We start from the raw sequence: 12,863 nt of genomic DNA, 5'->3' as shown, positions 1-12,863 counted from the left end.
ATCCAAGAATTTAAAAACTTTCCTTCTTCGAAATGTTTGTTGGTTATTATCCTACTTATCTGAATTATTTTAATGTTTTTGAACTTTGAAATATTTTAATCAACCCAATATTTTTCTCGATTTTACATATCATAACAATATATATATATATATATATATATATATATATATATATATAGATCTGAGAAAATCTTTAAGTAGTTGGTGCAGTCAACAAAGCTTCTTCGAGAACAGTAAGTTTCCCAGGTAAAGAAAACACAACTATTCTTTTAATGTGCAACGCAGCTGGCGATAAAGCCCCACCATTATTACTATTTAAAGGCAAGAATTTGTAGGACCAGTTGCTGGCACCTCCCAAAGCAGATTTTCCGGGTACCGTTTATGCTGCCAGTAAGATAGGCTGGATGGAGGGTATTATTTTGACAAACTACTTCCGGAAAATTTTGATTCCAGCACTTGGTCTAGAACGTCCCGTTTTAGTCATACATGATGGTCACTCAACCCATATAAGCTTAGTAATACTTAAAGCAGCGATCAAGAACAACATGACTATATTAAAACTACCACCACACAGCAGTCATCTTTTGTAACCATTAGATCTGTCTGTTTTTCGGCCATTTAGAGTAAAATGGAACGAAAAGTTGACATCTTGGCAAAGACAGCATGTGGGCCAAAAACTGCCAAAGAAAATGTTTTTGCAGTTTCTCTGTGAAACCTGGAAAGCTGTTTCAACAGAAGTTATAGAGCGTAGATTCCAAAAAGGTGGAATTTTTCCAATTAACAAAAATGTTATACCAGATGAAGCTTTCCCACCAGAAGCACTAAAGAGAGGGAACGATTATTAAAGTACTATCTGTGTTAACGGGAATTCGATAGCAGATAACACTGCAGTGGCTTCTATATTTGCAAATGACACTGCAGTGGCTTCTATAATAAAAGAAGGAAGTGCTACAAAAGAACCTAGTGTAAACGTATCATTGGAGAACTTGTTATTGTCGGTAGTTCATCAAGCACCTTAGCCGGAGACAACAAAATGTTCCGATTATGTCCTGGTTTTAAAATATTAACCTCAAAAGAGGCAGTAAGTCGACTAAAGAAAGCAGTAAAAAATCAACACTACCAAAACCAGCTAAAAGAAATAAAAAAAAAGATAAACTTAGTCAAACAACACAGATTTGCAACCTGCATCTCCACCTTATATGGATTCCGACAATTCTGAAGAGTTTTGGCATTAAGTTTGAAGATGATAATAACATTAAAGATGTTGACCAAACTGTAACAACTAATTCTTGGGTACTAGTCAGATCTTGCACCAAAAAACTAATAAAGAATTTTGTTGAAATGGCTACAAAGTCATGCGATGATAGTTGGACAGTAAAATTTACACGATTTGTAAAAAACGCGTTTTTATGGATAGTAATAAAAGACATGGACATTGAAGACCAAAGTGATATTATCTTGGTTTTGTTAGAACCAACTGTCAATAGACGCGGTTCTTTTATATTCTCAGTTTCTTTTAAAGGTTACAATTTATCTTAATTAATTTTTTGATTTCAATATTTTTGTTATATTTAAGTATCAACAAAGTATGTTTTTTTAGATAATTAATTTTTTGATTTGTGAATTTGGTTGATTCTTCTGTATAGTTAATATCCGTCAAATGTTATTTGAGTGCTTCTGGTCTACGAGGTTCCAAATGGGAAACACATCATCTAAAATTCTATACCATATTGACGGTTTTGTTCGAATCGGAAATTAAAACATCAAAACAAATGTAAAATGTTATTTTCAGTACAACCAAATCTGGTTTGGTCCCATAATAAATAATATTTTCCTCATACATGCTACAATAATTTGAAAATCCTGTTAAAAAGCTTTTTTATCACAAGTTTCTCCAAAATGTATACATTTATGATAAACAGTATTTGTTATTGATATAGATAAGCGCCTTAAATAATGTAAGCAATAACTCAAAAATGATAAATTACCTTCGCAGACCACCTGTTGAGGGGTGGCTTCTTTCTGTTAACGTCCATAATAGATCTTTATAGCTATATCTCACACCCTAAAATGACGGCACGATTTTTGCAACATAATTCTTGAAAGGGATGCTATATATTTATTTTATCTGACAGTTCAGGCAAAAAGGCGAAAATGAATATTTGACCTAGAAAACCAATGTAATAAAGACGATACCAGAAATGTAATGTTCACCGATAGAAAGACTTTAAAAAGACTTTTTTTGAAAGGGTAATATTTGAAAAGAGAGCAATTACCCTTTTAGTAGAGAATAGTCGAGAGGATAATAAATATTGTTAAGATGACAACTGGTAAAGTGTCATATTAAAGCATGAACTTTTATTGTGTCTGCGGTATTGTAGTTGATTTCTAATAATTTGAAAATTAGAAGAGTAATACGAATATAGTCCACTTTTTCTTCTTATTTTAGTTTTTTCATTTAGAGGTATTACACTTTTTCATCAACGTTTCCTCTAATTCCGATGGAATATTCTGAACCTATCTCTTTTTAGGTTGGCATGTGCTTCTTCATTCGTTGTGTGACTTCTTTTACAATAGGGTATTCTATCTATTCTGATATCCGTTATTTGATTAAGTATATGTTTCATTCTTCTTCTAGCTGCATACGACACAGTATGGAGAGGTTTGCTGTTACACAAGATAGCGAAGTCCTGAGTTGACGGCAAACTATTCAATTTGATAAAATCCTTCCTCGGGGAAAGGTATCAGAGAGTCAAATTTCACAACCACTGTTCCAAATTCAGACTGCAAAGACAAGGGCTGCCACAAGGAGCTGTCATCAGCTGTCAATTGTTCAACTTAATGATGTTTATCATTATCAATGATGTGCTCGAAATGATTAGAAAGACACCTGGTGTGGAAGCCCTCCTGTATGCTGATGACCTCCTAATATGGGCATCAAGTAGCAGTCTGAGAGCGCTCGAGGGAGTAATGAACCAGGCTCTGAAAAATCTAGAAAAATGGGCGGATAAAAACTGCCTAACAGTCAGTACAACCAAAACCGTATATCAAGTACTTAGCCTTTCAACAAAACAGACTGATGTCAAGCTGACGTATAAAGGAGTTGGTCTGGAAAGACAGGACGTAACAAAATACTTGGGGGTGTACATAGATAAAAAAATGACGTGGAAACCTCAAATCGACGACATTGCAGAGAAAGCCACAAAGAGATGTCGACTGCTCAAACGTCTCACAGCAACAAAGCGCAAAATGTCCTGGTAGCAACATACAAAACCTATGTCCGACCGACATTAGAATATGGGAGTGAAGCTACAATAACTACGAGTACAAACACCATCTCCAAGCTTGAAGTCGCCCAGAACACTGCCCTTCGCGTCATCACCGGTGCTCCAAAATCAACACCGATTAAATCAATGGAAGCCCAGACTGGTATTCAACCAATACAATGCCGCAGAGAGCAACATGCGTTAACCTTCTGGGAAAGACAAAGACGAATACTTCCACAAAAATGGGACGAATATAGACAAGCAGCCTCACGTCTTAAAACACAAACCACTCCGCTTACAGTAGCAAACCAAATCATGGAAAAATACCACATTGTCCTGTCGGAAGCCGCCCCCTTCCCAGCGAAAACCACACTGGCCCGCTGTCTACCAAACACAGAATTACTGCTTGAAAACCATAACGACCCGAAGCACTTATCGTCAGACATTGCCCTAAAGAAAGCCGCCCTAGAGACGATACACACCAAGTACCCAGCACATGAGTGGCTCCACATCTACTGCGACGGATCCTCGATGCCGGACTTGGGAAGAACAGGAGCAGGATATGTGTCAACGTTCTTCAAAGGCTCTATAGCTGTGGGTGCCCCTCTCACCAACTACGACGGCGAAATTGCTGCTATACATGAAGCTGCAAAAAATCTTGAGAATTTCCACCCCCACAATGGGGGTGTTTCCAGAACACCCCCAAAAAGTTGCCTTCTTCATCGACTGCCAAGGGGCAATCCTCGCCCTGTCGACAAATCGATACACCGACTATGCCAAAACAATATCTTGCCGCGTCCAACTATCGAACTTGATGGAAAAAGGGTGGCTGATTACTCTACAATGGATCCCTAGTCATGTCGGTGTTGAAGGAAATGAAGCGGCGGATGAACTTGCAAAAGAAGGCACTACTCTTCCTCAGCCCCCTAGCTTTCAATCGTACATATCAGCAAAGTCCACCATTAGAAGAGGAATCAAAGCGAAGATAAAAGAGCAGCAAATACAAGCTGGTGCTGGAGAATCTTGGGCCCACCTAATAAAGTCACCAATCCCTCGCAACTTGCCGAGACCCATTAGTGTAGCCGTGTTCAGAACAACTACGGGGCATGACTACCTGGCCTCCCATCTACATCGCATCGACGTCCGCGAAAATGACAACTGTCCATTATGTGATTAGCCCCAGATGGATGCTGCTCACCTTCCAGAGTGCCCAGCCCTGAAAACAGACCCACCCGAGGAGGATGAAGATCGCCTACGAGAAACGGCTCGTCTATACTGGTCAGCGCGCCACCAAATGGCTAACATGCCAAGGGTGGGCGTTGGCTAGTAAGTAAGTAAGTAAGTTCATTCTTCTTCTCTTTACGCCTACTACTGTACGCCTCAGTCCCGTCAGGAATTACGCCAACTATTGCCAACGATTTAAAATTTTGGGACTTTTGCCCGACTGCGTCCCGTCGGGCAAAAAAGGGTTAAGTATTGTAGTATTGTAGTAGGAGTATTGTGTTAAAAATTTATAAAAAAATTTTCAGTTATTTTTGTTAATAACTTTTTTATTTTTAATTTAACGATAAAAAATAATAAATATAAAGTTGTAGATAATTTAATTTTCTACAAATAATGTTTTATAAAATTTTCTGTATGATTTGTAGTTTACGAGATACAGCGCGAAAACCCTTTGCAACACTTTTTCCAAGATAACGGCCGGGAGACGACCTTACAAATTTGATCTTAGCTTATACGCACCCCCCATGGTACAATGAATACACAAGGTATGATACATAATGTTCCAAAATCAGTTCGCTTTCGCGCAACATTTGAATGTAGTTGTATAGGAAAAACTTTTAATTTTAAGTTTTTTTATATAATTTGGCTAATTTAATTATAGTAATTATAAAGAGATGATAAAATTATGTTATTATAATATTTATCCTTTATAAAACATATATATCCTTTATAAGACAAGTTTTAATTATCTTTTATTACACGTAGGTACAGGTTAATTAACTTATACTCCAGAGTTCGATATTTCAGATGTTTAAAAAGATACAGAAAAGTGGTAATGGAGGTACACAAAATTTGTACGTATATATACCTACTAAACTAAACACAAAATCAAAGTAAATAATGACAAAGTCAACTTTATTTATATCGAATGAGCTAGCTGGCCATCGAATATGAGTGTAGTGAGGGCACACAATATTGCACAACATTTAAAATGACATTTTTGTAATATTCACACATAAAATTATCTTGGTATTGTTTATAATAATGATAACATTGTATATTTTAATAATGATAACATGATTTAACAAAGAAAAATATGTTATTTTGGAAGATGCTAAATTGATTTCCTCCGAAACAGTTCTTATTGCAAATTGCATAGCAGGCTGAGGCTAGTTTCTTAACAAATCGATATGAAAAAACCATTTAAGGTTTCATGACTAATAATTAATAAAAATAAAGATTTAGACTTACGTCGTTGACCTAGAAGTAGTAAGAAGCTGCTCAACATACTTTTTGAACTCTCTGTGTTCGCCTCCTTGTACGCGTTTCTTTTGGTTGGTTAAAAGGGTAGCCGATATTGATTTAGGCAAATAAAGGCTAGGTACTGCCTCAGGTTTGAGTTTTAGACCCTTTTTAGAAACGTAATTTAAAAGTTCCTGTTGTAGATTTCTTTGGTAATCTTCAGTTTTAAAATGTGTATAACAAATTCTTGCAGTATTACAATTAAAATTATCCTATCTACAACAAGATATAATCCACAGTTTTCTGGTCACGCTATCTTTAGGAAATGTATGAAACCTAAAGATTTTATCTTCATTGTCACTATTGCAACAAGCAATTGCACAGCGTACTTTGAAAAAGGTACAAAACCAGATATACAATGGCAAATAAAAACTTTCAGTTTTACAAAAAAATAATATACAGTATAAATAAATAGTAACTAAACACCATTTGTATAAAGACACATATATAAGCATATATCTAAATTATTTTTCTATTATAAAATAGATGACTCAGTCAGTATTGAGATACTTTAAAATATATTTATTATCTCATAACTTGCAAATTGCAATAGTCACCATATTATTGTTGAAGTTTTGTTTTTATACAAGCTTTCGGTCTTGCCGGTGTAAAGTCGTCTGAAGTCGATATTTATTGTGTTTTGCGTTTGAACTAATTTGTGTCTTATTTTCATATTATTATATTGTTTTTTTTTTATTTACAAAGAAAATAGTCGCTTCAACCACTTGGGTCATTAGCGACATTAGTTTTTACATTAGATTAAATTATATAAAGATGTATCTTTAAGAAAATTAATTAAGTCTTTGATGTTTAAATGTTCACCTAATACTGTTTTTAAATTGTTGGAAATATTGTTATTTTGTCTGTTGACTGTATATTTTCCACATTCTGTTAGGAGGTGTTTAACAGTAATGTTGATTTGACAGTATTCACACACTGGAATGTCTTCCTTATTCATTAGGTACTTATGTGTAATGTTGGTATGACCTAATCGAAGTCGAGAGATTTTGACTTGATCAGCTCTTTTTAAGTTCACTAGGCGCCACGGACTCACTGTCGATTTAATTTCTTTTAGTTTAGATTCCGATAAATTCCACTCATTTTGCCACGCACTGATCACTTTTTCTTTGACGAACTGTTTTATATCACTGGAAATAGTCTTTGACACTATTGTAGCATGATCGTTTTTGTAAGCTTCCCTTGCTTGAAGGTCTGCTTTTTCATTACCTTGTATTCCCATGTGAGATGGAACCCATATAAATTTGACTTCGGAACCAGTTTCTTGTAAGGCTGCAAGTTCTTTCTTGATAAGTAAGGCTATAGGGTTCTTAGTGAATAGTTGATCAATTGTTGTTAACGAGTTTAGAGAATCTGAGATAATGACGGAGGAAGACTGTTTTGTACTTTTGATATGAATGAGGGCTTGTAATATTGCATATAACTCTGCTGAGTATATAGAGGTGGCCGACCTTAATTTAAATTGGAAGGATGCATGTGGAGTGACAAATGCTGCTCCTACGTCATTTGCAGATTTGGAGGCATCTGTATAAATGCAAAAACTTTCCCCGCAAGTCTCGAGTTCTTTTAAAAATGACTGTCTGATTACATTTGGTGATGTCTCTGATTTGTGATATTGGAGTAGTGTCGTATTGATCTCGGGAATCATGATTAACCAGGGAGGGGGAGTTTTTAGATTTGAAGGATAGAGGTCAGGAATTTGCAGTGGATCGAACTTACTTTTTTTATAAGCTTCTAGATACCGGTCCGTAAATGTATATTATTATATTGTTTGATAAGTAAATTTTGCATATAATAATCGGTAGGTTATAGTAATGTGTATATTTTTTATTTTACTAAATTTCATTATAACTCATCTAAAATACCATATTGAATTCTAAAACAGATTTTTCTCTATTGTACTCTATTTTGTTTTTATTTTAGTAAAACTGCTTGGAAGTGAGTGACAGTGAATCAGAATAAGCAAATCTACTACTATTTACCTATTCACAGTATTTCCTCTGCAGAAAATTTTTAAATTTCAAGGGATTTGCATACAAAAAGAGTACTTATATTATTAGTATATACATATATAAGTATATTAGTAATAAATATTTCGCCTGAATCACTAGGAGAAGTAAAGGTTTTACGCTACTGAAAATATATTTTTTATTCAATTATAACCAAAACAAAATATGTAAAAAAAAATTAGATCACTTTTTAACCATAATTTCAAAATTAATGTGTACGTTAAGCTGTAATAATGGGTTCGAGGTGGTTCAGGCGATCTTAACTACGTCACACTCCTGGGCCAGCTGTCAAATGTCATGCGCATTATCATACCTTGTGTATTCATTGTACCATGCGCACCCCCTGCATATCAGAAAAATAACATTGCGTACTCTGAAAAATGTAATGCTAAAATAAATGTAACTTTCCAATGGACTATGTCTGCCAAAAATTTATTATGAGTAATAATTTTCTTCGGGTGCACCAGCGATCCACGAGTCCAAATATGCCCACAATCTTTACGTATTAATAAAAAATATCTTTTCTTTATTGAGTTATCAAAAATAAGCTTTTAAATGTATGAACGTATGCATTACCTGAGTAGAGATTGTTTTTAAAATGATTTATAAATCTCTGATATGTTTTTAAATGGTTAAAATGTATTATTTTTGCTGTAATTCTATATATAAATACGCGGTTTCCCGGATAAACAAATTAAAATGCTATAATCCAATAAATCATTAACAATTATTATTCAATATCCATCTATTATCATGCCACAATAGAATAATGGTTGTTATAAACAAAGGTCATATTTCCTTTTTTAATTAATAGTATGACGTTTTGCAAAATTGCATTTTATTGTTGCACAAAACAATATTACAATATTTTTATATGTTTTTAACTTAACTATGCGTTATTGAACTATTATAAAATTTAATGCTAATTTCAAATTGAAAAATGATGTTCATATTAACATAAATATAGTTATGTATATGATAAATTTTAATTATTGAACTATGCACTCAATTTACATTACAGTCAGTGATATTATATAAAATATGCAAATGGATGTGCTGAAGGTCGTTACTAGTTTGATTAATTTCCTATAGTGTCCACTGCATGTCATCTACAGGCCTTTTTACCACTTTTTTGTGCGCATGCAACAGTATCAGTCTTTTTACGTACTGTTTTTTGTAAACCAATGTTTTAATTTACCTGTGTGAATACATAATTAAGATAAACAAAAATAAAGAATAAAGTGCATCAGCAAATAATTTTTTTAATCGATTATTATTATGACATCTGTACGAAATGGAACAACGAAGCGATGTCGTAGTGAAATATGTAAGAGTGATACAGTATAGTAATTATTTTATAATCAATTTTTCAAAGCTTTTATTTCTTTATAAATAATATCGTACTATACCTACCAGATTTTCTGTTGTAGTAAATACTATTCAGTACATACATTTGTAATTTTCAGCCTTAAAATAGTAAATTTATTTTATTGATTATAAACTATAATAATATTTTTGTTAATAGAAATGTAATGAAACTACAGGGATATGATCTGACGTATCATCAGATCATATTCCTCTTATTGGTAAATTTAGGTTTAGATTTAAAAAGGTTCTTCTTCTTCTTCTTCCTTTGCCCTATCCGTTTCGGACGTTGGCTATTAACAAGGCTATTTTGACTTTGTTTACGGCACCTCTGAATAGTTCGGTCGATGTTAGTCCGAACCATTGTCGCAGGTTATGCATCCATGAGTGTCGTCTTCTTCCCGGTCCTCTCCTACTGTCGATTCTTCCTTGGACTATTAACTGTAGCAGCCGGTACTTAGTATGCCTCATGACATGTCCGAAGTTATCAAGCTTCCGTTTCTTTACGGTGAAGATTATTTATTTGCTTTTGCCTATTCTCTGCATTACTTCCACGTTAGTGATGTGGTCTGTCCAGGATATCCGAAGAATACGGCGGTATATCCACAGCTCAAAGGATTCTAGTTTCTTCAGGGTGGCTTCCGTTGTGGTCCATGCCTCTGCTCCATAGAACAAGACCGGCAAGACATAACACTTGACCAGTCTTAATTTTAGTTCCATTGAGATTTTGCTTGTGAACCACTTTTTCATATTGTTGAACGCGTTTCGCGCTTTTTCAATTCGTGAACTTATTTCTGTTCTCTGGTCCCATTTGTGTTGACTGTGGTTCCAAGGTATGTGTATGTCTCCACTTGTTCTATTTTTCGGTTGTTTAATGTCAATTGCATCGGAGGTTGTTGTGTTCTGCTGATGAGCATGCATTTAGTTTTGGTTGTATTGAGTTCTAAACCATATTCTTAACTTGCTGTGTGTATGCTTTGCATGAGTCTTTGAAGCTCGTTGCAGTCATTTGCGATAATAACTGTGTCGTCAGCATATCTAATATTATTGAATACCTCTCCGTTTACTTTGATACCATCCAAAACTTCTCCTAGTGCTTCTCTGAAGATTTGTTCAGAGTATATATTGAACAGGACCTGCGAGAGGACGCATCCCTGTCGTACACCCTTTTTAATATCTATCTTCCCACTGTGTAAGTTGCCCATCTTTATCTCAGCACTTTGGTTCCAATAGAGACTGGTTATTATGCGCAGATCCTTGCCATCAATATGCATCTTCCTGAGCATTTTCATGAGTTTATTATGTTTGACCTTGTCAAACGCCTTGGAGAAGTCGATGAAGCGATGAAGTGGACGTCCTTGTGCATGTCTCTGCATCTTTGAATTAAAACTTGCAGACTGAAGATCGCCTCTCTTGTGCCCAATGCGCTTCGGAATCCGAACTGTGACTCCGATATATTTGCTTCGCATTTGTTATATATTCTATTGTGTATGATTTTGGTGAAAACTTTGGTAATGTGATTTATCAAGCTTATTAAGCGGTGTTGATCACAGTGTTTTGCACTTGGTGTTTTAGGTATAGCTACAAAGGTCGATCGAAGCCATTCCTCCGGAATCTCCCCTTTGTCGTAAAAGGTGTTAAAAAGGCCTGTCAGAAAATCGAGGAAGTGGTCATCCGTTTCGCGAGTTTTATGATCTCGCCTTGTATGTTGTCGGGACCTGGTGTTTTGTCGTTTTTTAGCGATGAAATGGCTTTTTCCACTTCAGACCTTAGTATTTCGGGTCCAGTCATGTCGTCATCTTGGTCCACTGTCGCTCTGCGTTTATCGTTAAAAAGTCGTTCTACGTAATCTTTCCATGTGTCAATGAGCTTCAAGTCGTCTGATATAAGGTTACCGTCTGCGTCTATTAGTGTCGGGTGGGGATTATTGGTTTTCTTTTTAGTTGTTAATTCTTTGATCTTTTTGTGCATGTTGTGGTAGTCATATCTTCTCTCGCACTCTTCGATTTCATCGCATTAAAAAGGTTACAAAAAAGAATAGTAACAAAAATTGTGATATGAGAAGACTAAAAGATAAGGAAACAAAGGAGACAGTCACACGGATTCTTTTAGAAAAGCTAAGTAACATGGAGCAAATATATGATCCAGAAGAATCACTCCAAAATATATGTGAAACGTTTAACAAGATCAGAGAAGAACATCCGATAGAAAACAAAGAGAATAGGAAAAGTTGGATGAATGACCATATACTGATCAGTTCGGTTCGGTTCGGTTTCAGAACTGTGTGGGGCTAATGTCTCTTTCACATCTGTTGTATATTCTTGTGTGAATTATCTTTAAGAAGAGTTTTAGGACCTGGCTCAATAAGCTGATCATTCGGACTTGGTCGCAACTATTAGCGTTTGGCTTTTTTGGGTTTGGTATACAGGTTGATTGAAGCCAATGCTGTGGTATTTGACCAGACCCATAAATGTCATTGAAAAGATCTACCAAGGCGTCTATATTGTCTTCACTCAACATTGTTAGAACCTCTATGTATATGTCGTCTGGGCCTGGTGCTTTTCCCCATTTGCTCTGTTTGATTGCCCTTACAACTTCTAAGTTCAACATTTTGGGGTAGGGTTTACTTTTATATTCACTTTCAGAGTTTCTTCTAGTGTTGTCTGAGTATAGTTGCTGTGTGTAGTTTCTCCAATGTTGAAGTAGATCCTTGGGATCAGTAATTAATTTATTGTCCTTCACAATACTGTTAAAACTGCAAGGTTTTGTATGACCTGTCACTTCTTTAACGAGTTTATGTATGTTAAAATGGTCATGTTTTTCTTCCAATTCATTCTCCATTTCTGCACACCTGTCTAGCAGCCACTGTTCTTTAGCTTTGCGACACTCTTTTCGTATTTGTCGGTTAATCTGCTGATGTTTGGTTTGGTCTTCGTTTTTAAATGATCTGCGGTCGTCCATCATTGATAATACTTCGTCAGTCATCCAATTCTTCTTTTTGTACTTTTAGGAAGCGATCAGAGACTTGGTGGTGGTTACGATAGCTTTTTTAATACAATTCCATTTGTCTTCTATACTGGCCGGTTGTTTAGATCTTGCCGTAATATCCGCTATAGCCTCATTTAATTTTTCTGTTACTTTTAGTTTAACATTATTTTGTTTTAAACTGTTAATGTCAATTTTCTTTATGGATTTTCTTTTAATTTTCTTAAGCTTAATTTTTTATTTTCCTACTACGGGATTGTGATCAGATCCGATATTTGTTCCAGGGTACGTTTTTACTCCTTGCAATCCATTTCTGTATCTCTGATTAATCAATAAAAAATCAATTTGATTTCTTATGATGTTGTCCTGCGTATGTTGTGGAGACTGCCAGGGGTAGAGTCTTCGAGGTGGCAGTTTGTACCAGGTATTCGCAATGACTAATTTTTCTTCTTGACAGAACTGGACATTAAAAAACAAAATGTATGATGATCTCTAAGAAGGAACAGCAAATAGAAAGAATCATGTGAATGTCAACCAATGGAAAGAGTAAAAATATACACCTATCTTGGTACGCACGTCAATAAAAATTGGGACCATTCGCTAGAAATAAAATGTAGGATAGAGAAAGCAAGATCTGCATTTAAAAAAATGGCTAAGCTATTAAAATGCCATGATTTATTAGTACCCATAAAAA

At 35.1% G+C, this 12,863-nt stretch overlaps 1 protein-coding gene across 1 annotated transcript; it reads left to right on the top strand.

Annotated features, from left to right (window-relative positions):
- The first annotated feature begins 3,209 nt into the window (after nucleotides 1–3,209).
- On the top strand, nucleotides 3,210–11,478 carry LOC140436893 (uncharacterized). Its single transcript, XM_072526058.1, has 2 exons — nucleotides 3,210–3,951; nucleotides 11,297–11,478. The coding sequence occupies exons 1-2, from the start codon at nucleotides 3,210–3,212 to the stop codon at nucleotides 11,476–11,478; spliced, it is 924 nt and encodes a 307-aa protein (XP_072382159.1).
- Nucleotides 11,479–12,863: the final 1,385 nt, after the last annotated feature.

This window comes from Diabrotica undecimpunctata, chromosome 1 (genome assembly GCF_040954645.1).
Source record: "Diabrotica undecimpunctata isolate CICGRU chromosome 1, icDiaUnde3, whole genome shotgun sequence".
NCBI classification, from domain to species: Eukaryota; Metazoa; Arthropoda; class Insecta; order Coleoptera; family Chrysomelidae; genus Diabrotica; species Diabrotica undecimpunctata.
Note: the sequence above shows the minus strand (reverse complement) of the source record. Positions and strands in the feature narration are given on the sequence as shown.

Excerpts from the sequence above, each read along its gene's own strand:
- LOC140436893 (XM_072526058.1), top strand. The coding sequence starts at position 3,210 with ATGTCGACTGCTCAAACGTCTCACAGCAACAAAGCGCAAAATGTCCTG. Across the intron at positions 3,952-11,296 it reads TTTCCACCCCCACAATGGGG|AAAAGCTAAGTAACATGGAG; the intron begins GTGTTTCCAGAA and ends GGATTCTTTTAG.